The sequence below is a fragment of the Salarias fasciatus genome, chromosome 15 (genome assembly GCF_902148845.1).
Source record: "Salarias fasciatus chromosome 15, fSalaFa1.1, whole genome shotgun sequence".
NCBI lineage: Eukaryota > Metazoa > Chordata > Actinopteri > Blenniiformes > Blenniidae > Salarias > Salarias fasciatus.
This window is the reverse complement of record NC_043759.1, coordinates 4,457,170-4,483,971: the sequence shown is the minus strand read 5'-3', so window position 1 is coordinate 4,483,971 and position 26,802 is coordinate 4,457,170. Positions and strand designations below refer to the sequence as shown.

General features: G+C 46.6%; 1 protein-coding gene and 1 long non-coding RNA gene across 2 annotated transcripts in view; both read left to right on the top strand.

Annotated features, from left to right (window-relative positions):
• LOC115402059 (NACHT, LRR and PYD domains-containing protein 4C-like) overlaps positions 1-24,818 on the top strand; it is an 868,403-nt gene extending 843,585 nt beyond the window's left edge. The window contains exons 7-10 of the mRNA XM_030110485.1: positions 401-2,201; positions 2,282-2,455; positions 2,557-2,730; positions 22,758-24,818. Of these exons, the coding sequence (XP_029966345.1) occupies positions 401-2,201; positions 2,282-2,455; positions 2,557-2,730; positions 22,758-22,818 (2,210 nt within the window). The 3' untranslated portion in view covers positions 22,819-24,818. The remainder of the gene's footprint in view (positions 1-400; positions 2,202-2,281; positions 2,456-2,556; positions 2,731-22,757) is intronic.
• On the top strand, positions 13,396-14,468 carry LOC115402088 (uncharacterized). Its single transcript, XR_003933078.1, has 3 exons — positions 13,396-13,544; positions 13,846-13,850; positions 14,459-14,468. It is a non-coding gene; the product is annotated as an uncharacterized LOC115402088 (long non-coding RNA).
• Positions 24,819-26,802: the final 1,984 nt, after the last annotated feature.

Here is a 26,802-nt window from a genome sequence, read left to right as displayed (position 1 = left end):
TGGGGGTTTTAGACTTGGTGCTGCTGGAAACCAAGAACTGCTGCTCACTCAGTCTGTGACTCTGAATGAGTCCTGAAACCAGCTCAGTGGAAAAGAAGAAGCTGAGAGCTCCACTCAGAACAGCTGATAACAACCCGTACAGGGAGCACAGGAAACACGAAGGGAGGCCAGCTCAGAAAAGTCCACATCCCCAGTCATCAAACATGGAGACAGCAATAGTCTCATGTCTCTTCCTGAGCTCTGCTTTTCATATCATGTCAAAATCTCTATCAGATCAGAGGCTGGTTGGTCTCTACTGAAAAGCTGGATGGATCTGATGGAGGAAAAATGTCAACAACACACTTTAATCTTCACATTCAATGTCAAATACACAAACCCTTCTATTTCTTTTTATTTCCAGGAACTTCTGCTGCAGTCTGCCAACAGAAGCTGAAATGTGGCCTGAAGAAGACATTCCAGTGTGTGGTTGAAGGAGTCTCTAAAGCAGGACAATCCACCTTCCTGAACCAGATCTACACAGAGCTCCACATTACAGAGGGAGGGACTGCAGAGGTCAATGAGGAACATGAGGTCAGACAGATTGAAAAAGCATCCAGGACAGCAGACAGAGCAGAAACAAGCATCAGACCAAGAGACATATTTAAACCTTCACCTGGAAGATCTCAACCAATCAGAACAGTGCTGACAAAGGGAGTGGCTGGCATTGGGAAAACAGTCCTGACACAGAAGTTCACTCTGGACTGGGCTGAAGACAAAGACAACCAGGACATCCACTTCACATTTCCATTCACCTTCAGAGAGCTGAATGTGCTGAAGGAGAAGAAGTTCAGCTTGGTGGGACTTGTTCATTACTTCTTCACTGAAACCAAAGCAGGAATCTGCAGCTTCGAAGACTTCCAGGTGGTCTTCATCTTCGATGGTTTGGATGAGTGTCGACTCCCTCTGGACTTCCAGCACACTAAGTTCCTGACTGATGTTACAGAGTCCACCTCAGTGGATGTTCTGCTGACAAGCCTCATCAGGGGGAAACTGCTTCCCTCAGCTCGCCTCTGGATCACCACACGACCTGCAGCAGCCAATCAGATCCCTGCTGACTGTGTGGACAGGGTGACAGAGGTCCGAGGGTTCACTGACCCCCAGAAGGAGGAGTACTTCAGGAGGAAGTTCAGAAATGGGGTGAAGGCCAGCAGGATCATCTCCCACATCAAGACCTACCGAAGCCTCCACATCATGTGCCACATCCCGGTCTTCTGCTGGATCACTGCTACAGTTCTGGAGAAGGTGTTGGAGAGCAGAGAGGGAGGAGAGCTGCCCAAGACCCTGACTCAGATGTACATCCGCCACCTGGTGGTCCAGGCCAAAGTCAAGATGGTCAAGTATGATGGAGGAGCTGCCACAGATCAACACTGGAGTCCAGAGAGCAGGGAGATGATAGAGTCTCTGGGAAAACTGGCTTTTGAGGAGCTGCAGAAAGGAAACCTGATCTTCTATGAACCCGACCTGACAGAGTGTGGCATCGATCTCAGAGCAGCCTCAGTGTACTCAGGAATGTTGACCCAGATCTTTAAAGAGGAGAGCGGTCTGTACCAGGACAAGGTGTTCTGCTTCATCCATCTGAGCCTTCAGGAGTTTCTGGCTGCTCTTCATGTCCATCAGACCTTCATCACGTCTGGAATCAATCTGCTGGATGAACAACAGCAAACCTCCAGGAGGTCAGAAGTGTTGAAGAAGAAATCTGATCTCCACCATCTCCATCAGAGAGCAGTCGACAAAGCCTTGAAGAGTCCAAATGGACACCTGGACTTGTTCCTCCGCTTCCTCCTGGGTCTTTCACTGCCAACCAATCAGAGTCTCCTTCAAGGTCTGCTGACACAGACAGGAAGTAGCTCACAGACCAATCAGGAAACAGTCCAACACATCAAGGAGAAGCTGAGTGAGAATGTGTCTGCAGAGAGAAGCATCAATCTGCTCCACTGTCTGAATGAACTGAATGATGGTTCTCTGGTGGAGGAGATCCAACAGTTTCTGAGATCAGGACGTCTCTCCGGAGATAAATTGTCTCCTGCTCAGTGGTCAGCTCTGGTCTTCATCTTACTGTCATCAGAAGAAGATGTGGAGGTGTTTGATCTCAAGAAATACTCTGCTTCAGAGGAGGCTCTTGTGAAGCTGCTGCCAGTGGTCAAAGCCTCCAAGAAAGCTCTGTACGTGGTTTAAGAACAAAAATGTAGAAATGAGTCCATGAGAAACATTGATCTGGTTTTCATTGTTGGTTCTTCTTCAGGTTGAGCAGCTGTGGTCTGTCAAAGAGAAGCTGTAGAGCTCTGTCCTCAGTTCTCAGCTCTCAGTCCTCCAGTCTGACACATCTGGACCTGAGTAACAACGACCTGAAGAATTCCGGAGTGAAGCTACTGTCTTCTGGACTGGAGAGTCCTCACTGTAAACTGGAAGCTCTCAGGTCAGGATCCAGCTGCTGCTTGATCAGGTTGATGTTGGTGCAGATCATGTGGAGGATCTTCCTTCTTTCTTGTTGACCTGATACCATGTTTGTGCCTCCAGTCTGTCAGGGTGTCTGGTCTCAGAGGATGGCTGTGCTTCTCTGGTCTCAGCTGTGAGCTCCAAGTCCTCCCATCTGAGAGAGCTGGACCTGAGCTACAACCATCCAGGAGACTCAGGAGTGAAGAAGCTGTTTGCTGCAGTGGAGGATCCACAGTGCAGTCTGGAGACTCTCAGGTATGGACACACAACATGAGCTCAACACGGAGGCTGTGATTGTCCACAGCAGTGGTCCTCAATTGGTGGACTGTGGTCCAGGTCTGAACCAAGACGCCGTCCCATAAAGGCCCACAGTGGTGGACAAAGTCCTCGGCTCCATGACTTGAGTGAAAGCTCTGATACTCCAAGTATTACTCCAATAGAAGTTAAAGCTGTTTGGTCAGATGGTTTAAAGGTGCTGTAGGCAGGATTTTGCAAGTCAATGCTAATTTTTCTGTGTTTTCTTTGGATTAAATGTTAGAGTATCCATTGATAATCCTTTAGGAGTGTAGCATAATTACACTACCGCGAGGGCGCAGCGTTTCCATTTATCTCTGTTCTGAGCTGAAAAGGAATCTCGACAGCTCCAGGTATCTTTGACCAATCAGAAGAGCCCATGAGGCTCTAACCGTGATTGGTCGTGGGGCGTTCGTCGCACGTTCTTGTGGGAGGGGCTTAACTTACGTAAGGGCGTGATGTCAGAGAAAACAGGACAGGATTGGCTGTGCTGGGTTTCAAATCGCCATCTTAGATGGGTCAGATCGCCATCTTGCTTAGGTTGTTACGGAGCACGGATCTGAGGCTCAAGTGCGGGAAAGCAAGCAGAGGCAGGTTGCAGGTTAGGATGATGTTTATTGACAGAGATCTTGAGAGTAGCAGTTCCACTCCAACAGGAGTAATCCAACTGAAGAGCTTCAGAGTTTGCAGTGGAACAGCAGAGGGGAGGAAGGTCCCCACAAGGCGTGGAGCGGAGCGGTGGGCGGTCAGGGTGGGTCTTGGAAGCGGTCTGGAGAGGCTGGCTGAGATGTGGCGAAAAGACAGTCCGGCATCGAGTGGCACCACCCGCCAGGTTAAATAGGGGGAAGACCAGGTGTAGGTGATCAGGCCACTCTGCCACAGGTGAGGCTCATCAGCTGATTGCACTGGCCCAGCCGCTCCTGCCCACACGCACCATGACACACGCCCACCTGAGGAACAGAAAGGGAGGGGGAAGGAGGAGAAACAGAGCACTGCTGCTCCTATGTAATGGCTGAGGCGGAGGACATGACAGCACCTCCCCCTCTACGTGCGCCACCTGGCGCACGACCCAGACAACCCGGGTACTGGCGGTGGAAGTCACGGATCAGGGCAGGATCCATAATGCGACTGCGGGGAACCCAAGAGCGCTCCTCTGGGCCATAGCCCTCCCAGTCAACCAGATACTGGAGACCCTGCCCACGGCGACGTACGTCCATCAAGCGTCGAACAGTGTAGACCAAGCCACCATCCACCATCCTGGGCGGCGGAGGGGGGCGGGCGGGGGGGGGGGGGGGGGGGGGGGGGGGGGGGGGGGGGCAGTCCACACTCCCGTACAGGCTTCAGCTGCGACACATGAAAAGTAGGATGAATCCGCATTGAGGCAGGCAGTTTGAGACGCACAGCACTGGGGTTGATGATGCCTTCAATCTCGAAGGGTCCAACAAAACGAGGCGCGAGCTTCCATGATTCCACCTTCAGGGGAAGGTCCCTAGCCTTAAGCCACACCTTCTGTCCGGGCACATAGCTGGGAGCCACCGAGCGTCTCACATTGGCCTGCCTCTGCATCCTGCATGAAGACCGGTGAAGCGCAGCCCGAGCCCGTCTCCAGATCCGCTTGCATCTCCTGATGAAGCGCTGAACTGAAGGTACCGCCAACTCCAGTTCCTGGGACGGGAATAGCGGGGGTTGGTACCCCAGGGAACACTGGAAGGGAGACAATCCAGAGGATGAGTTGAGAAGGGAGTTGTGGGCATACTCAACCCATGGCAAAAAGTTGCTCCAGGCAGTGGGGTTCTCGGAAGTGGCACACCGAAGGAAGGTCTCCATCTCCTGGTTCAGCCGTTCAGTCTGCCCATTGGACTGTGGGTGGAAACCAGAGGACAAGCTCACCTTGGCTCCAAGAGCTGTGCAAAAAGCCTTCCAGACCTCCGAGATGAACTGGGGACCCCGATCTGACACAATGTCTGCTGGAATGCCGTGGAGCCGAAAAACCTCAGAAACCAACAAGTCCGCCGTTTCTCTGGCGGTGGGAAGCTTAGCAAGGGCGACAAAGTGTGGAGCTTTAGAGAATCGGTCTACTATGGTAAGGATGGCGGTATTACCATTGGATGGCGGCAGGCCAGTGACAAAATCCACAGCAATGTGGGACCAAGGGCGACCAGGAATCGGCAGAGGTTGAAGGAGCCCTGGGCTGGCTTGGTTGGAGGTTTTATTGCGGGCACAAATAGTGCAGGCTGCAATGAACTCCCGGGTGTCGTTAATCATTTTGGGCCACCAGAACCTTTGGCGGAGGACCTCCAGGGTGCGGGAGACACCAGGGTGACAGAAGATACGGGACAAGTGGGCCCACTGGAGGACCTGGGAGCGGACAGAGTCGGGAACGAACAGGGTGCCAGGAGGACCATCTCCTGAGTCTGGGTGCTGGTTTAAGGCGTCGCGGACCTGACCCTCAATCTCCCAGGTGAGAGAAGCCAGGGTGCAGGTCTTGGGGAGGATCGAGGCAGATTCATCAGATGGTTCCTCCACGGAAAACTGTCGGGACAAAGCATCAGGCTTAACATTACGGGAACCAGGGCGGTAAGTCAGGGTGAATCGGAAACGCCCAAAAAACAAAGTCCACCGGGCTTGGCGAGAATTTAGTCTCTTGGCTGAACGGATATATTCCAGATTCTTGTGGTCGGTCCACACAATGAAAGGGTGCTCAGCTCCCTCCAGCCAATGTCTCCACTCCTCCAGGCCAGCTTAACAGCCAGGAGCTCCCGATTGCCAATGTCATAGTTCTGCTCTGACGGGGACAGGCGACGTGAGAAGAAGGCACAGGGGTGGAGCTTGTTGTCAGAGGGGGATCGTTGGGATAGGACTGCCCCTACCCCAGAGTCGGAGGCATCCACCTCTACCACAAACTGGAGGTTAGGATCAGGCTGGATCAGGATGGGAGCGGACGTGAACCGATTTTTGAGGTCCTGAAATGCCTGGGAGGCCACAGCTGTCCACATGAAAGGGCGAGAAGTGGAGGTGAGAGCAGTGAGTGGCGCAGCAATCTTGCTATAATCCCTGATGAACCTCCGGTAGAAGTTAGCAAACACAAGAGAGCGCTGGAGCTGTTTCCGATTCTCGGGCTGCGGCCAGTTCTGCACAGCTGACAGCTTCACAGGGTCCATTGTCATCTCCCCCTGCGAAATGATGTAACCGAGAAACGACACCGTGTGTTGGTGGAAATCACACTTCTCGGCCTTGATGTACAGCTGGTTCTTTTGGAGCCGCTCCAACACCTGGCGCACATGCTGGGTATGCTCCCCTGGGCTGCGGGAGTAGATGAGAATGTCATCTATGTAAACAAACACAAACCGGTCAATCATATCTCTTAGAATGTCGTTCATTAGGTTCTGAAACACAGCGGGGGCATTGGTGAGTCCAAAAGACATCACCAGGTACTCAAAATGGCCCAGGTGTGTGTTGAAGGCTGTCTTCCACTCGTCCCCTTCACCGATGCGCACCAAGTGGTAGGCGTTCCGTAAATCCAGCTTGGTGAAGATGGTAGCTCCGTGGAGAGTAGAGAAGGCGGAACTAAGTAGTGGAAGGGGGTACCTGTTCTTGATGGTGATGTCATTGAGGCCCCGAAAATCGATGCATGGACGCAGGGATCCATCCTTCTTGCCAACAAAGAAAAACCCCGCCCCAACTGGGGATGATGAAGGTCGGATGATTCCCGCCGCCAGGGACTCCCGGATGTATGTCTCCATGGCTGTCCGTTCAGGTCGAGACAGGTTGTATAGGCGACTGTGAGGTAAGGTGGTGCCAGGAAGCAGGTCAATGGAGCAGTCATAAGGGCGGTGGGGTGGTAGGGACAGGGCCTTGGACTTACTAAATACAGGAGCCAAGTCATGATAAGCAGCAGGTACCTGAGAGAGGTCAACTGGCTCAGGTGGAGACAGTTTGGGGGGTTCAGAGGGAGTCAGAGCAGAACGCAGACAGTTATTCAGACAGTGGGGGCTCCATGATTTGATCTCCATTTTCAACCAGTCAATCCGGGGATTGTGACTTTGTAACCATGGGTAGCCCAGAACCAATGGGGAACGAGAGTTTCGGATCAAATGGAAAGAGATTTTCTCCTGGTGGTTCCCAGCCAGCACCAGAGACACAGGCACAGTCTTGTGACTTACATGAGCCAAGTGGAGCCCATTTAGGGATCTGGCCTCCAAACGGGAGGGCAGTGGGACCGAGGGGATCTTAAGCTGGGTGGCCAACTGGTAGTCCATCAGGTTCTCCTCGGCTCCAGAATCCACCAAAGCAGCAACAGACAAGGTCTGGGACTGAAAACAGACAGAGGCAGAAAGTTGTAGGTGTTGAGGGTTCTCTGTAATGACCTGGCTCACCAGTATTCCCTCAGCTACTGGGGAGCCCGTCCTTTTGCCGGGCGGGCAGGGCAGCCAGCAATGTAATGGCCTGCATGGCCACAGTAGAGGCAGACATTGGCGGCGTGACGACGGCCCCGCTCCTCTGGGGTGAGTCGAGCTCGGCCAATCTGCATAGGTTCTGGGTCTGAAAGAGAAGATCGCAGATTAACAGGTTCAGACTGAGTCGAAACGGGGGGGTGAGGCTGGAGGGAGTGTTCCCGCTGCCGCTCGCGGATCCGGTTGTCGATCTGGATTGCGAGTGAAATGAGGTGGTCTAGATCAGGAGAGGGGTCCCGTCTCGCCAGCTCATCCTTGAGTGAATCCTGTAGTCCACGGTAGAAAACTCTCTGGAGAGCCTGATCATTCCACCCACACTCAGCAGCCAAAATCCGGAATTCAATGGCAAACTCAGCCACACTTCGGGAACCCTGGCGAATTATGGTGAGTCTGTCTCCTGCCTCCCTTCCTCTTACTGGGTGGTCAAAAATCTTCTTCATCTCCAGGGTGAAGGCTTGGTAAGTCTGACAAACAGGAGACTGATTCTCCCAGACAGTGGTTCCCCAGGCTCTAGCTGACCCCTTTAGGAGCCCAATCAAATAGCAGATGCGGGCCCGGTCAGTAGGGTAGGAGAGAGGCTGGAGCTCAAACACCAGGCCTACCTGGGTGAGAAAAGCCTGACATGAACCAGGTTCTCCGTCGTATCTCTCAGGAGCCGGGGCAGAGGGCTCTCGCATTGCCATGGCCAGAGGAACATTAGCATGACCGCTGGGTGGAGCTTGGTCAGGAATGGGGGCAGCTCCAGGTTGCTGAGGGGAGAGGCTGGTGACCTGGGAAGTTAACTTAGAAACCTGGTCAAAAATTGCCCGGTTACTCTCAATCAGGTTCTGGAGGAGTTTTTCATGTTGTTCCAACCTGGCCTCCTGGTTAACGATGGCCTGCTGGATCGGAGGGACGTCATCAGGGCTGGGCTTGCGATCCGCTGAGCTCATCGTGGCCGGACTGTACTGTTACGGAGCACGGATCTGAGGCTCAAGTGCGGGAAAGCAAGCAGAGGCAGGTTGCAGGGTAGGATGACGTTTATTGACAGAGATCTTGAGAGTAGCAGTTCCACTCCAACAGGAGTAATCCAACTGAAGAGCTTCAGAGTTTGCAGTGGAGCAGCAGAGGGGAGGAAGGTCCCCACAAGGCGTGGAGCGGAGCGGTGGGCGGTCAGGGTGGGTCTTGGAAGCGACTGGAGAGGCTGGCTGAGATGTGGCGAAAAGACAGTCCGGCATCGAGTGGCACCACCCGCCAGGTTAAATAGGGGGAAGACCAGGTGTAGGTGATCAGGCCACTCTGCCACAGGTGAGGCTCATCAGCTGATTGCACTGGCCCAGCCGCTCCTGCCCACACGCACCATGACACACGCCCACCTGAGGAACAGAAAGGGAGGGGGAAGGAGGAGAAACAGAGCACTGCTGCTCCTATGTGATGGCTGAGGCGGAGGACATGACATAGGTAACCCTAAACAAGATGGCGGAGATGCGGAATCCTGCCTACAGCACCTTTAAGTTAAAGTACTGGAGTACCTGCTTTCGAAATTACTTCAGTACATTTCTGTCTGAATGTCAAGCATTATTTCATTGCTACCACAATGAATGAACACAACAGAATCACTGAAAAAGTCTCCTGAATGCATAGATCTGCTGATTGAAACTGTGAAATAAAAACTGGTAGAATCTACTGCCAATCCTTGACACAACTGAATTAACAGATGGACAATTATTGTGCTCATTTTAATTTGTTTTCTATTTATTCACAACCAAACATAAATTTCAAACATTGAAGATTAACACCCACCAACTCCACAAGAAAATCAGATTTGTAACTTTGTCTGGCTTTACACTGGATCATACAGTGGGATAAATGCTGAGTTAAAAAAGAAAAAAGAAATAAAGTTACTCAGTATATCAGGATTGTTGCTGGCTCGACACCCTTTTTTCTAACTCGTTAAGTTTTGCTATCTAGTAAACTAACTCAATAATCCACACAGGACTGGCCCCAGTGTGCCAAAGTTGTACACAAATGTTCCTCTGGTATGGAGTAGCTGACGGAGTGATGCTGATATGAATGAATGAACTCTCCACTTATTAACAGTGGGAATTAATGTAAAGACAGGTATGAAGGAAAACGCTCAAAGTCACATTTGATTCCTGGAGGTCTGGTGGAGGGAGGAGGCAGTTCTCTGATGGAGAACCTTCTGGCGTGTTCTGCTCCATAGTGACTCCATCACACACTGGAAGATCAGGAGAGGAGAATCTGGAGCGTCTGTCTTCTGTTGTCTTCTGGTGTCTCTGAATCGGGGAAGATTGGAAAAACCCTGTATTGTGAACCAGGCTTTATGTTTCATCCAGAGAACCAGTTTCTCTCACTGGAGTAGCCATGACTCCAGCAGTAGGTGGTGAAATCCATGGCAACATTCACTATTAGACATTTGACAGTAAAACGGAGACTGCTCCAACATGGCGATCGATGTGGAGTCTATTCTTCATATATCTACGGTGTCTATCGTTTATAGATCTATGGTGGTGTTGCCTCCCCCCTGACCTGCCACCTTAAAGTGGAGGGAGAGTTTGAGTGCCCGCGTGATCTTAGGAGCTCTGTTGTCCGGGGCTTTATGCCCCTGGTAGCGTCTCCCATGGCAAACAGGTCCTGGGTGATGGGCCAGACTAAGCGTAGGTCAACAGCCCTTATGATGAAGTTACTATCCGCTAGGTAAGTCCTACGTCACCCACAAGGATACGCCCACTTCTGGGGCCAAACGCGTCTGCACTCCGTCGGCACAACGTGTAAAGCAATTCAAAACAAACATGTCAGAACCTGTGAATCTCTTTACAATTGCATCTTTTTTTTCCGGGAAAACCTTGGAGAGGATTCAAAAGGGTCTGAATTCTTGTAACTCCGGTCGGGGGGCAAATGTCAGCGTTACACAGGGTGTAATTAAAGGTGAAGTCCAGGCGTCTGTGAAGAAGAAGCTCTACGATGTCCAGGTGAGTTAACCAGTGCTTTCTGGCTTTTAATGTTTTTTCCCTTGGCTTTTAAGTAGCCTTGGTTAAGACTGGGATAGATTTATATTATGGATAGATTGGTGTTATGTAACATTTGTCACATTTCACTTGTTCAAATAGATCTAACACGTTGTTTCTCTTGTTAGCTAAATGCTAACAGGTGGCTGTAATGACTTGAAATCAAGCTTTCATTGTCTCTAAGAAATAACTTAAGAGTGAGTTGTCTGTTTTTCACCCTTATGCTCACCTGCTCTTCAAAGCCAGACTCAAAACTCACCTGTTCAGACAGTCCTACATCACCAACGGGTCATAGTCATATCCACTATAACAATGTTGTTGCTTTTTATTTCTGTTATGTTATTACTGTTCTTAATTTTTCCCAGTCTTTTAATGTTCAGTGTCCTTGGGTGCTTTGAAAGGCGCTTTTAAAATCGTATAAATTATGATTATTATTATTACTCACCTCATTCTAAAATGGTGGTAAAACAGTGGATAACAGCTTACAGATCTTCTATTTTCACATTTTTACACAGTGGCTATTATGTAGCATAACTGCTTTTCCCATCTGTAGGTCAGATGTCCCTGGACGGCTGCAACAAAGACTGTCCTGCAGGCAGCAGACAGAAAAGACTTCTTTCTGCAATGGGATGCATCAACTGGTTCTCTGATGGACGCTCTGGAACAGTTCTACAAAGATCATTTCTTGCCGAAGATGTTGCAGGAAATGTGAATTTGCACCACCAGCCTACAGAATGCATGCCATAAAGAAGAGCCACACTTTAAGCAAATGACACTTTATTATAATAAAGGTTCATACATTCATGACTTTGCATTTATTTCTTTTTCACATCTGAATCATTCCCATCATACCATTTCATGCAGAATTAGTGTTTGCAGATTTGTGAGACAGACACACACTTCCAGTATTTTATCCACTATCCGCACAAACCGTGATGGCCCAGCAGCTTTGACCTGAGGGAAATGCCAACTGCACACTCTTGCGTTGTGGTTTGGAGTGAAGTTGTCACGCCTGTTAAGGAGGACAGATCATTACAAATTGTAAAATTGGTTTTAGTTATGTGTACATACATGGAAATAACTGACAATTAAAGACTTCAATTTCAGACTTCCTCAGACTATATATACTTTTTTTGAAATAATTTCTGTCATATGTACGGAAAGAACAACTGATGGAAAACATAAATACTCCACTATAATTTACAGGGTTGCAGTTCCAGTATTTTAACAACATACAGTGGTAAGAAAAAACACAGCAGGGATCGTTAGTTACACATTTTAGTACAAGGAGATGCATTTCTAATAAAAGGCTCTTACAATGTTAACACTAGCTTCGGATTCTCGTAGAAGATAATTTTGCTTGGAGACCTAAGGGCTAGTTTGCGATCATGACAGGCACAAGATAATGTCAATCGTCTGCTTCTGTAGCTGACATGAAGCTAGCTCAGAAGCTAACTAAGACAGACACTTCATCAAGACCACAATGAATAATAATATAAGACACACAATGCATCAATCCTTGAGGAGGAGTTAAATGGCACGTTTGCATCCGGATGAATGAACTAAAAAGTTAAATCTTTGTCTAGTATGCAACATCTGTAATGTTAGCACTGGATTAGCTAGCATGTGTTGTCACTGTTGTCTCTGCCTAAGGGTCAAACACCAGTGCAGAGTACCTGGCCTTCTTGGAGTCCCTGGGATTGCTGCTGGACAGTGCTCCATCTGGGGACTCTATTGTTCTACTGGTCGACTTCAGCACCCATGTGGGCAGCGACAGTGAGACCTCTAAGGGGGTGATTGGGACGCATGGCCTCCCTGATCTGAACCCGAGTGGTGTTCAGTTATTGGACTTTTGTGCTTGCCACAGTTTGCCCATTACGAACACCATGTTCAAGCACAGGGGTGTCCATAAGTGCACTTTGCACCAGGACACCCTAGGTCGGAGGTCGATGATCGACTTTGTTGTGTCATCTGACCTCTGGCCGCGCGTTTTGGACACTCGGGTGAAGAGAGGGGCAGAGCTGTCGACCAATCACCACCTGGTGGTGAGTTGGATTCACTGGCGGAGGAGGAAACCAGACAGACTTGGCAGACCCAAACGTATTGTGAGGGTCGGCTGGGAACATCTGGTGGAACCCTCTGTCAACATGGTTTTCACCCCCCACCTCCAGGAGAGCTTCTCTCATATACCAAGGGAGGCTGGGGACATTAAGTCAGAGTGGACCATGTTCTCCTCCTCCATTGTCGGAGCAGCTGCTCGGAACTGTGGACGTAAGGTCTCCGGTGCCTGTCGTGGCGGCAACCCCTGAACCCGGTGGTGGACACCGGAAGTAAGGGCTGCCGTCAAGCTGAAGAAGGAGTCCTATCAAGTCTTGTTGGCTCGTGGGACTCCAGAAGCAGCTGACGGGTACCGTCACAGTCCTCAGCCTCCCTGGGAAAGTCTATTCCAGGGTACGTGAGAGGAGGATTCAACCAATAGTCGAACCTCAGATTCAGGAGGAACAATGCAGTTTTCATTATGATCGCAGAACACTGGACAAGCTCTATATCCTCCATAGGGTGCTCAAGGGTTTGTGGGAGTTCGCCCAACCAGTTCACATGTGTTTTGTGGACTTGGAGAAGGCGTTCGACTGAATTCCTCGTGGTGCCTTGTGGGGGGTGCTTTGGCAATACCGAGTCCGGGAACCCTTGTTAAGGGCCGGCCGGTCTCTGTATGACCGGAGTAGGAGTCTGGTCCACATTGCCGGTAGTAAGTAGGACCTGTTCCCGGTGCATGTTGGACTTCGGCAGGGCTGCCCTTTGTCACCGGTTCTGTTCATAATCTTCATGGACAAAATTTTTAGTGCAGCCAGGGGCTGGAGGGGGTCCGGTTTGGGGACCGCAGGATTTCATCTTTGCTTTTTGCAGTTGATGTTGTGCTGTTGGCTTCATCGAACCCGGAGGCAGCCAGAACAGCCGTTCTGGCTGGGTTCCGTCTAAGGGACGGAAGCACCGCAGCACTGTTTGCGATACCTCTGCAGTCCGCTGGAGGAGGTTGCCAGATCTGTTGCTATCCCCTCCTGTAAACAATTTGAAACCCGTTTAACTCAATAGAAAGCAGACCAAACCACCATCTCGGTTGAAAATGCACGTCAAAACCGTATTTTTATAATAATAAAAAAAAAAACATGTCATAAACACATAATGATTTCATCAACCCGTCAGACGTATTCAAAAAAGAAGCTTGATTTTGCAGAAACCCGCCCAATCTGGCAACACAGAGGCACTCCGGTCATAGAGCTGTTTTATACAATTTTGGAGTCGTTTGACTTTTGTTGAATAATTTTTAAGGCTGTGACTTTAACGCGTTAGTTACGATTAATTAATTACAGAAATTTTAACACGATAAAAAAATGCTCGCAAATTGTTGCGGAACGTTTGTCACCGGACGAGTTTCACCCGGACATATTCGCTGTGACACAACAACGAAACAGCTCCCGATTTGGTGACTTTCTCGTTAAATCTGGCGACTTTCCAAAGCCTCCTGGCGACTTTTTTTGTCAAAAGCGACTAGCAACAAATTTAGCGACTTTTTCTGGTGCTCTGGAGACGTGACAGGACGTCTCGTTCTGCAGCTGCTGTCCTCAATGCGCTGCGGGTGCTGCGTGAGCCCCTCCCCCGTCCCAAAGCACTCACAGGCGGCCAGTCTCAGCAGCGCCCCCTGCTGCAGTCAGAGCAGAGAGGAGACCCACACCACTCTTCCACACTTCAAATGGATCGTGTGTGCGCAAATACGCCACTGCTCACTTGCTGACAAACCAAGAATCAACAGAAGAAAATTCATTTGTAGTTCTAAACATATTTAGGGTGTTTTTTTTAACTCACATTTTGCTTCTCCCATGACGTTATTCCTCTCTCCTACAGCGTCAATACAATTACATGCAAATTGCAAATTAGGTAACGACCTCATCTAGCGACTTCTGGCGACTTTTAGGACAGCCAATAGTGACTTTCCTTACTGGGGAGTTGGCAACACTGCTCCCGAAGACAGCGCAGTACTTGGTCTCATGCACAGAAAATTTAGATTTAAAAAGCCAGCGGATGGCAGCGTGGATAAAACCAAAGCTGTATGCACATTATGCAGCAAAGAATTTGCATACCATCGCAGCACATCGAGCCTGCTATATCATCTGAATGCTAAGCATGTCGCAGCAGCGGCCAACACGCAAGCCTCGCATACAGCTAGAGTTGAAGAGGTCGTCACTCCAACTACTTCAAGGACCCTTGCCCAGCCCAACAAAAGTTGCACTAATCAATGTGTATTGGTTTATTTGTCTTGGTTAAATTCCTCCTTCCTTGCTGAAAAAATTAACAGTGTTTTGTTGCTTAAAGGTGGAATACAACATTTTCTCGAAAAGACGAAGCCCCACGTCTGTTACTCACTTTTTGAACAACGCGCATGCGCCAGACCATCCGCCCGGCTCTCCTGCTTCTCCCAGAAAACGCGGAAGTGTACGAGCGTGATCTCCTCTTCTCCGGCATGCACGGCTCTGTACAGTTTCTGCGATCCGCCTCGCTCATAAATAAAGCTTTTTTTTTCCGAAACAGCTACAGTTTCATTATGTCAGACTCGCCATCGGTAAGTACGAGCTCAGAAGCTCACCGGCTACATAAACACTCTGAATGCGCATGCGCAAAAGGGAGAAACTGATTGGGCGCAAGCACGGAGAACCGCCTTACGAAAGCAGCTCGTCAGAATGATTGACAAACAGACCCACCAATTATTTAGGTGATCCACCCGGAAATCAAAATGTTGTATTACACCTTTAAGCTTATGTATCACTATATTGATTTATTATACCAAAATCCATTAGAAAAAGAAAGGTTCTCACTGATCTCGGGTCAAATATCGATATGTGATTAATTGAGATTAATTAATTACAAAGGCCCTAATTAATTAGATTAATTTTTTTAATCGAGTCCCACCCCTAATAATTTTATAATATTCTTTACATCATGCTTATTATATTATGTCATTTACTATTCATGTTCATGTAATGCATGCCTCTGTTAGTTATAGGGTGCTAGTGGACACAGGCGTAGAAAAGACATGTATCCTTTTTCTGTTCGCCAGCCTGCCATTTTTCATTTTTACGGCAGCCTCTTGGCAGCTGGACAGTTTGTTTTTTTCTAAATCTAAGACTACAGGTCAATTGTCTCTCTGTCTCCCTCTGGCACAAATGAGGCTCATTGGACAAGAAATGTGACACTATGATTTGTTGCACAACACCTGGCATTTGGGAAGGATGGATGGAGACTTGATGGAGGCTGAGAGGGCCTCCCAAGGGGTCACGACATTGACCTTTGTAGGGAGGGGGGAAAAGACTCAACTCAGAATCAACAAATGGTTTTGAGCAATTGTGTCTTCACGAAGACTCAACTAAGAATCAACAAATGGTTTTGAGCAATTTTGTCTTGACGAAGAATCAATTGAGAAGCAACGAACTCCCAAAAAATAGTATAAATAGATGGAGCGGAGAGCAATCGGCGCGTCAGTTCTTTGGTCAGCCTGGCTGCCGGAGGGTTTTTTTTGGGAATAAAGTCCTCCTTTTGCATTCTGACTCTGACTCTGCCTGATTGTTCCGAGGAGAACTACGATTGAAGACTTCAAGAACCAAGAATGGATATACTTGAAGATTTTTATGGGGTTTTTTTGCACCGTGACTGGCCTAGGATACTTTTTAAATAAAAATCCATGACACTTTCCTGCAGTGACGAAGTACAAAACCGTTCATACTTCTAATGCGTTTAATGACTGCATCACGTTGTTTGTTCTGTATTCGACCAGAAGAAGTAAAAACAATCGAATATTAAGGCAAATACACAACACTGATTTATTTTGAAATCACTTATTTTAAGTATTGCGTTTCCTTCCGGCACCTGACTTGCTTCTGTCTGGTTTGACGCCCTTTTGGTTCAACGGTGAGAACACGATTCAGTTATTTATGAGAAGGCTGATTTACAAATTCACACTTCCAAAAAAGGGTCTTGGCTCAACTCAGGTCAGTGTGAACACGCCCTAAGTATCTTGGGGTCTTGTTCACGAGTGAGGGACAGATGGAACCTGAGATTGACAGGTGAATCGGTGCAGCGTCTGCAGTGATGTGGTCATTGCATCGGTCCATTGTGGTGATGAAGGAGCTGAGCCAAAAAGCAAAGCTCTCGATTTACTGTTCAATCTACCTTCCCACCCTCACCTATGGTCATGAACTTTGGGTCATGACCATAGAGGGCACCTCTTTAGGATGCCTCCTGGATGCCCTGGGGAGGTGTTCCGAGCATATCCCACTGGGAGGAGACCCCGAGGAAGACCTTGGACACGCTGGAGAGACTATGTCTCTTGGCTGGCCTGGGAACGCCTCGGGATCCTCCTGGAAGAGCTGGAGGAAGTTTCTGGGGACAGGGAAGTCTGGGCATCTCAGCTTAGACTGCTGCCCCCGTGACCCGGTCCCGGATATGCGATGGAAAATGGATGGATGGATGGATGTTGGTGTTCTGGTTTGTGTGTAAAGTGTCTCAATGTCTGTGGATGGCGCTGATGTCTGTTGTAATTCAGAATTATTCCACCTGATTTTCAAAAGTAATCCCGCTCAGTGATGTTTTTTTTTATATTTTTAATTTTTTTATCAGATTTACCTGGAACCAGATTACACATTTTTTATTTACTGTAACAGATTACAGTTCCTTTTTTCTGTCTCCTCATTATATGACGCAGTTACATGTAATCAATTCCTCCCATCCCAGGTGGAGATGAAGGTTTGGCATGGCAAACAAAGTCAACTTTTCAAACAAGACAAATCCTTCATTTCGAAGAACTCCAACATGGACGAGGATGAGGTTTGGCCTCATGTGGTAAACTGTACTTTGTGTACTTTCTGTCACCATGATTACCACTAGAGTTAAAGGGCAACTCCGGTTTTTTGACATCTGGACCTTATTTCTAGGTGTGTGCATGCTCATATACTCACTCAGACAAACATCGTGCAGCTCGGAGTCCTTCAGAAGTTATTTAGATCCAACCGATGTAGCGGCATTTAGCGGGGGCCTCGGCAATGCAGCTTCAGCGCGGGACATAATCTCTGCAAAGTCGCTCATTTCGGCTGCATTTTTTCCTTCATCGGTGCTAGGTTGCCTTTCGGTCGGAAGGGGGGCCTCCGGCGGTGTCCCGCGGCCTGGCTTGGAGCGCGCATCAGCCGGGCGGCGGAGATCTGGATTCTCCAACTGAAGAGAGAGCTCCGGCTGCGGCGCGGCGGGCCGTCGCACGTCCCGCGGCCGGCGTGGAGCGCGCATCCGCCGGGGAGCAGAGATACGCTTCCTCCCGGCGAGGAGAGAGCTCCAGCCGCGCCGCGACGGGCCGGGTCGACATCATCACTTAAGTCCCCGGATGTATCCCTCCCACAAAAAGCCGGTAGAAAGCTGACCCAGTAAATTCCTGGGTCGATTGCAGGGTATAACGACCCAGGTCGAATGCCGATTAAACCATTTTCCCACTGCCATGAGGAGCCGATTGTTAGCGGGTTTAAACAGGTTTTTTGGCCAGTAGGAAAGGGATAAAAGTCACATGTGACCTCCCGGTGGCTGACGTGAGTCGATATAGCCACGTCACACTGGAAGTTCAGTCCCTTTTCACCTTCTCGCGTGCAGGTTGGTTGGATCTGGTGGTGAGCATTTTCAGCTTAACTCCACTGAAAGTTGATGTGCTGCTTGTGACTAGTGGCCCTGCGACTGGGTAAGTCAGAACTGCGAGCTTGCTCGCCCTCTAAGGACTGCACAAGCAGCGCTCCATCTCCTTTTTCTTCTTTTCCCGTGAAAGCCGGGTATCATTTATCACCGTGTATCTTAAGCGGTAGATTTCTGTTGTTACATCCCACCTTGTGGTGCGCGCTGCTCTAATTTTTTGCCCGTGCGGCTTAAATATTAATTTGTCAATCAAGAGGCTTAACTTCACCCCGTTGTTATTGAAGACGGCTGTCTGTCAGCTCGTGTTTTCTGTTCTGAGTGTGATTCATACACTGTCTCTTCAGTTCATTTAAAGGGGAAAAATAACAATAATAACAAACCCCACCCCAAAGAAAAAACAGCAGGGTTGTTTTTCCCTCATTGTGAGCCTGTTGTAAATCGCAAGTGGCATTCTCTGCTCGACCCGGTTTGTGACCCCGCACTCGGACATTCAGGAGTCACTAGTGGCATTCTCTGCTCGACCTGACTATGTCGCCGCACACTGTCCCGGGGTTATCGCATTCAGTTCCGCCGCCGGCCTCCGGTTCATTGCCGGGTCACAATGACCATATTCTACGACCTGGCCAGGGCACAAGCACTGTCTGTGGAGATTCGCACCTTGCTGGCCAAAGGTGCTGTAGTTCCTGTGGATCCCCTGCGGGACCCGGGGTTTTTTTATTCAAGGTATTTCCTCGTACCAAAGAAGACGCGCGACCCTGTTCTGGATCTTCGGGTCTAAACAAAATTTTAAAAGTTATTCCATTCAAGGTGCTGCACATCCCTCAGATTCTCCACACAATATCGCCAGGGGACTGGTTCACAGTGATCGATTTGAAGGACGCTTACTTTCATGTCCCTTTTGCGCCCTGTTGCAAGTAGGGATGAAATAGAACGAAAGTTACGTAGGTAACTATGGTTCTATGAATCCTGGATGACCGCCAGAGCGTTCAGTCTCTTGGAATCTTCTGCTTGTGAGAAGGTGGAAGGGACTGAGCTTCCGTTGTGACATGGCTATATAGACTCACGTCAGCCACCGGGAGGTCACCTGTGACTTTGTTGTCATTTAATTCTCCACCTGCTTATGCGAAAGGATGATCATTCAGTGCTTTATGCACCACCTTTGGCGGTCATCCGGGATTCATGGAACCATAGTTACTTACGTAACTTTTGTTTTATTGTTCTGAAGTCCAGCACTGCTTCTGAACATTTGATTTAGTTTGTCTTATTTTCAAAATGAGCCTGACTTTTATTTAGTAAATGACAGAATTATTGACAATCAAACATTTATTTTCAGTTCCATGTTTCATGAATAATGAATAATAATCAATAAATATGAACAAACACTTTGTGAATTTCACAGAATCAATTTGATTTGTACCAGAGTGATGGTAGAGCATCCGCCTCACAACTGGGAGGTTGTGGGTTCACATCCCGGACGGGTCATACCAAAGACCCTCTAGCCAGGTGCTCAGCATATATAGAATGGGGTAGCCCACAGCAACACAGGGGGTCGAACACACAGAGGTCTAACCCCCCCACTGTAGCTTCCACTACTCACAGTAGCTGTGTGGCCTGGGATTATGAAACAGAGATAGGCACTCACTTGCACGGGAGAATTTGATTTGTGTTGATCAGGTGTTGATTACATACAAATGTTGACAGAACTTTAAATATATATCAGACAAGTCTTATTATATCTGCCCCTTATCCTCAGAAATCAATTACAAAAAAAGTAAAATTAAGAACAACAAAAAAAAACATGGCAATATATACAAAACATAAGTACACACACACACACACACACACACACACACACACACACACACACACACACACACTTATAATACACTAAAATAAAATAACTGCTGGCCAACACAGACAGTGACATAACATTAATTCATCGATTACAATTAACTTAGTGCTTTTCACAACAACAAAAAAAGACAATCAAATGTAACTAGTATGTTTCATTGTGTTTCTTTAACATACTGGATTTGATTAACCTTTTAAATGTGGTCCTTGACTTAAATTCTTTTATTTCTTTCTCCAGATTGTTCCATAAACCGATTCCTTTTACAGATACACAACGTTCAATCATTTTTGTCCTAAATCTTGATTTTTTTTAAAGATCTCTGTTCCTTTTAAGTTAAACTTGCTTTCTCTTTTTCCAAACCTGTTCTGGATGTTAACTGGCAGTGTATTTGTGTGAGCTTTCAGCATAATTTGTAAAATACTATAATCTACTAGTTCTTGGAATTTCAGCAATTTAAATTGAAAGAATAATGCATTAGTTGGATTTCTATATTGTTTTCTACTGATTATTCTTATGGCTCTTTTCTGTAATATGACAACTGACTGAATATATGTTTTGCAGGTATTTCCCCAGACTTCAATACAGTAGGACAGATGTGGAACAATCATTATGTTATATAACATGTACAATGCTTTGTTATCCAGTGAATCTTTTACTTTGTGTAACATAGCTATTGTTTTTAATATTCTTGCCTTTGTATACTGGATATGTGATTTCCAACCCAAATTTTCATCCAGAATAACACCCAGAAACTTGGTTTCCTTTACTCTATTGATTTCAATACCATCTATGGTAATTGAAGCACCAGTGTCTCTCCCTCTGTTACTAAATATCATAAAGTTTGTTTTTTCAAGATTCAGTGATAATTTATTTGCATCAAACCACATTTTTATTTTTTTAAATTCTTCTTTAACCACATTTAACACCTGTGCTAAATCTTCCCCACAATAAAATAATGTTGTATCACCTGCAAACAGAATACATTTGAGCAATTTGGATACAGAAACACAATCATTGATTTACAAAGTGAAGAGTTTAGGCCCAAGGACCGATCCCTGAGGTACTCCACACATAATATACTGCAATTTGGATTTTGAATTATATAGCTGCACAAATTGCTTTCTACTGTCTAAGTAACTTGAAATCCATTTATGTGCCACCCCTCTAATACCGTATTTGCTCAGTTTTTTAAGAAGTATGGCATGATCAATGGTATCAAAAGCCTTTTTGAGGTCAACAAAAACACTTACAAAAAATTGTTTTCTATCTATTGCGATGGATTTTCTTCAGTTAATTCCATGCCAATGATGTGGAGTGACTGGTTCTAAATCCATACTGACTTTTGCTCAAAGTATTGTGTCTGCTCATGAAGTTGTCCAACCTTATTACAAACACAACCTTATTACAAACAATTTCTCTAGTATTTTTGAAAATTTTGGAAGCAAGGATACTGGTCTGTAGTTGGAGAAAACATGTTTATCTCCATTTTTATAAAGTGGAAATATTTTGGCTATTTTCATATTTCAGGAAGACCCCTGTAGAAAATTACAGATTGCAAATGTATGTAAATGGTTCAATAACCAGTTCTATTATACTTTTTACCAATATCATATCTATTCCAACACCATCAGTAGATCCTTTACTTGCACAAGTTTTTACAATATTCAATATTTCTTCTTTTCCTACCTTACCAAGAAAAATACCATCCACATTATCCATAATTATATTCCGATCTTCTGAACATTTACTTCAAGAAATATAGTCAAACTGAGCCTCTTAAAGGTCTAATACAGGATTTTCTCGAAAAGACGAAGCCAAACGTCTGTTACTCACTTTTTGAACAACGCGCATGCGCCAGACCATCCGCCCGGCTCTCCTGCTTCTCTCAGGAAACGCGGAAGCGTGCGAGCGCGAACTCCTCTTCTCCGGCGTGCACGGCTCTGTTTACAGTTTCTGCGATCCGCCTCGCTCATAAATAATGCTTGTTTTTCGAAACAGTTACAGTTTCATTATGTCAGACTCGCCATCGGTAAGTACTAGCTCAGAAGCTCACGGCTACATAAACACTCTGAATGCTCTGAATCTAAAAGGGAGAAGCTTATTGGGCGCAAGCATGTAGAACCGCCTTACGAAACCAGCTCGTCAGAATGATTGACAAACAGACCCACCAGTTATTTAGATGATCCACCCGGAAATCAAAATCCTGCATTACACCTTTAACATTTTAGTTAAAGACCCCTGGTCTACAAAATATCTCCACTTATTGTAAACAGTTATTTTTATGACACAAGTACCAAGAAAATCTGAACCATGATGATAGAAATGAGAGTTTGAAGCCTCTGTGATGTGGTTCAGACATCTGGACCTGAAGTTTGAATCATTTGATCAAACTGCTGCTTTTCTCTTCACTCTTAAAATCCTGATGAGAGTTCATCCACTTTGCATTCAAACATTATCTTCAGGTTTTTCTGTGTTTTGGCTAAATCGAGACTTTTCTCTGTGTGTGTTCATTGGTGAAGAGAAACAAAACTTCTCTTCCTCTCTGCCAAACTGAGTCTTTCAATGAAAACTCCTGTAGTGTGAAGAATCCATTGAAAGCTCCTTTTCCAGCTGTTAGGAGGAGAGGAGCAGAAACATGCCAACAGGTTTCCTTCTTCATCACACTGATCCAAAGCAGCAGAAACACTTTCAGGCTCAAAACGTCTTCACAGAGACTGAACAAAGTTTGAAACTTTGAAGCGAGTCAGTGTGAGCTGAAACATAACAGGAGGCTTCATTCATCACTTCATCTTCTTCATCCATCCATCCAGAGCTGACTGCTGTCCTGAGTGAAACAGTCCCAGAGTGTGGACTCAGAGCTCTTTCAGCCTGTTTCTGTGGAGCTCTGCTTCATGTTGAACAGCAGTTAGGACTCCTGTTGGAGAGAAAACCTTCTGACTGTCTTTCTTCCTGCAGGGTGGACCATGGTGGAGAGCAGAGGTTAAAACCTGGTCTGAGGAAGTGTAAGTTTGACTAATGAGGACCAAACAGTGTCTGTCTTTCGTTCAAAGGTTTTGTTTCATTCAAACAATACTGACAAGAGAATTTTGAAAAAAAAGTTTCCTCATCCTCACTTTCCTGCTGGCTCTCTGTCCTTCTTCAGAGTCTCCTCTGACTCTCTGATCCACCTCTACACCTTCAACACCGCATTCACTGAACCTCTCTATGCTGGATTTACACTCTTGTCCTCTGGTTCTTCAGTGAGTCTGTGTCCTCTGTAGGAAGGACGGTCTCTGTCTCTGACAGCAGTCCTGTCAGCACCAATCGGAGATCAGAGAACATCAGTGGAGTTCAGCAGGGCTCACAGACGGAGCCTCCAACACTTTGTAAATATTTTGTCAGTTTAAGTTTCAAGATGTTTTCTAACCTCCTCAAGTCTTGGTCAGCAACAATGGAGACGATGAGGACCGGACTCTTCTGATCACAGTTTGACGTTTGTGTTATTCTTTGATTGTAAATGTGAACTGAATCAGTGTTGTTCTGCAAGTTACCAAAAATAAATCCTTTATTTCATTTCCTTTAGGAGTTACTGAATTTAAAAATCAACAAGTTATTTGATCACTTTCTTTTAATGTTGTGGAGTGGCGTCCACTGTGGGAGAAGACACTCGTCTCTCTCCTCCATTATTTTCTTTTAACTTATATCCAGTAAGGCTGCACGATTAATCGATTTTGAATCGTAACCGACTTTTTGGGTTAAGACGATGTTAAAAACACTGAAATCGTACATGAACAGTTTCGGCTTTTCACATGAACGCATTCTTTTTGGTGCCTCTAAGCCACCGAAGTTTCTCCGGCCCGTCTCATGACGTCATGACAGAAGTGCAAATCATGGCTACTGCCGGAGACAGTGATGGAAGAAGTACTCTTTTTTTTTTTAACTTAAGTAAAAGTATAGATACTGGGGCAAAAAAAGTACTTAAGTAAAAGTCAAAGTACCCAAGGAATACTTTACTTCAGTAAAAGTACAAAAGTACTTGCTTTAAATTTACTTTGCAAGTAAAAAGTAAACGTATTTATAGCTGATGAAAAAATGCAAAAATTTAAAATATTGAAAGTAAATTGTGAATGTAGTAAATACTCAAAATAAGAACCAGGCAAAACACTGTCTGCTCAAATTTATTTAGAACAGAGCATTGTAAACAAAAGCTTTACAAGCTCAAAAATTGTCAATTATTTATAATTCTGGCATAATATTTAACAAGACAGACAATTCTATTGGCAAGTATTTTACAAGTGTTTGTGGTTCATCTTCAAAAGAAGTTGATTTTCAAAGTTTTTCGAATGGAGACGTGCTCTTTTAGGAGAGAAGATCAATCCAGCTTTACTGAACAGTCTCAGCATGCTGCAGACACAGGTAAAGGTGTGTTTAACTTCAGAGACAGACTGCACACAATGGGGGAACGACTTCAAAACGTCAAATACTGTGCTTGTGCTGGTTCAGTAGGCATCTTGCTGCTTTGTACTTTCCTGGACGTTGGCCTTCATGGAGCCAAAGAAGTCCTCATCTGATGATGGAGAGCTGTTGCCAAACCTTTGTTACCTGGTCCAGATATATCTTGATGTAATCCAAAACTATATAAAAAACATACATTTGCAATGATTTAGTGACTTAGCATTTTATAATAACTCATATTAAAGAAAGTGGCTAAATGGCAATTGTTTAAAAAAAATACCTGCTTTCAGCACATCTCATTACTTGTCCGTGATGTTCAGAACTTTGGGAGCAGGATAGCAGCAGCGATCATTTCAGGATCAGCTAATATTTCTGAAAATCTCTGCTCAATTGAAGCCTGGAGTGCATTGATCAGGGGCTGATGCAGCTTTGATGACAGCTGGAGGCGCTCAAGCTTCTGGGTAACGCCGGGAACGCACTGGACGCGGAAGCGGAGCGCGCGTCTCCGCGCCGGCGCTTGGCTGTTCGCACTGGAGGCGTATCTGCTGCCTGCGCTCTCCGCGCTGGTCACACATCGGCTGCACTCGGCTCGCTCCGTCAGCTCTCGGTTTTCACGTTTGTTCCCTCTCGCTCTGCCAGTATGGATGGGTGTGTTTTGGTGACCTGTGGAGAGACTTTTTCTCCTCCTGTCCTCTTTTTTTCTGCATCACGTGAATGTCTGTCGCTGTCTGTGTGTGTGTGTGTGTGTGTGTGTGTGTGTGTGGTGTGTGTGTGTGTGTGTATGTGTGTGTGTGTGTGTGTGTGTGTGTGTGTGTGTGTGTGTGTGTGTGTGTGTGTGTGTGTGTATGTGTGTGTGTGTTTGGGTGCGTACATGCGTATGTCTGTGTGTCCATCTGTCTTGTGATTAGACCCAAGTGACAAATTATAGACGGACGAGCAACACCGTCCGTAACTAATCGTTATTTAATTTGTTATATTTTGAAAATTGACCGGATTCTCTTGCCTTTTCTGTTTCCGACTTCCTGTCCGGTCCGATCTGCTTGATCCAGCCTGATTGGACCAGTTTGGTCTTAGCTGGACTTATTTAAGGAGAATCTGACTGAGAGTCTGACAACCAGTGCCCACATACTGTGGAATGGCTGCGCTGCTCTGCGCTTCGCAGGTCACAGCACTCACGCAGTAATTACGCACCCATTGAAGTCGATGAAGTCGCAGGCAGAGCGCGCCCACTGCCTGCGCGAGGGCTGAGTCTGTCAGTCTGTTGAGAGGCTGGAAGTGAAGCTCTTTTTAATCCTGATGGACAAATGAAGCTTTCTGAAACTCTGAAGCCTGGATGGAAGCTTTTCAACACTGCCCTTTTTGGTGCCACCTGGTGGCCAAAAGTCTGAAGAGCAGCTTGAATGAACTGCTCCATGATGCTTCCCCACGAGTTGAGTTCACAGCTTCTCTTTATGATCATGTGACCGATCTGTTTGATATCATAATCATTGTGGTGATATGAACAAGTGTTTCTGAGAGTCAAAAAAAATCTTTTGTTGAATTGATTAAAAAGCAATTTCAATGAATAAACTTTCCTGGATTGAACGTGTGCTTAAGCTTGGTCTCCTTTTGCTTGTGACTTCTTGATGTCTGTGAACATAGACAGTAAAATGTTATTCATAATAATATTTGACATAATCTGATGATAACCTTGTTGTTCTGTGAGGTTCCTGTCTCATATCTGTCCTAAACTATGGGTCCTCATTAATGATTGTTTCTGAAGAAATTCTGAGCTTGCACCTCGGTTTTTCTTTCCAATCCGTCCAACAAAGTCTGTTGGAACCACATCCAGAGTCAGAGCGAGCCCTGTTCTCGAAGAACGCTCCAACATTCCCATCAACACTCCTGAAGCTGGAAGAGTTGAAGCTGTTCCAGCTCCAAACGATGGACCCACATCAGATTAAATCCTCTGCTTTAAGAATGGAAGGTCACTCAAGGTCATCTGAATTCAAACAGTGAAAAACACACGACTCAAACCCAAACACAGGACTTGATAAAAGATTGGTTTCATTCACAATAGACGTGTGAGGGATTAACCTCAGCAGGGGTGTAGCACCGAGGCAGAACAACTTTAGGAAGGGTGGTCAACTCACTTTCCCATTCCTCCCACAACACCTTCAAGTCGGCAGGGAGCTGTGGGTCATCCCAGTCTCGCTGTTTCTCCCAGAAATGACGGATCAGCACTTTAGCACGAGTGGTAAAGGGCAGGATGTATCCAAGTGGGTCGTATTGGGAGGCTAAGACTCTGTAGATGTTTCGCATGGCCAGGATGCCATAGTCGAAGGGTCGATGCTTGTAACCCAGAGTGTCTTCATGGATGTGCCAACTGAGTCCAAGTGTATTTTCAGATGTGATTGTTTCATCCTGTGCGAGCCATAGTTCACTGCTGTTGGACTGGGCCTCTTTGGGTAGGTGGCTGATGACGTCTGACCCGTTACTCGCCCACTGACAAAGGTCAAATCCTCCTGAAGCCAGCAGTGATCTTAACTTGTCAACAAGCGCTTTGGCTTCCTCTGGTGTAGGCACA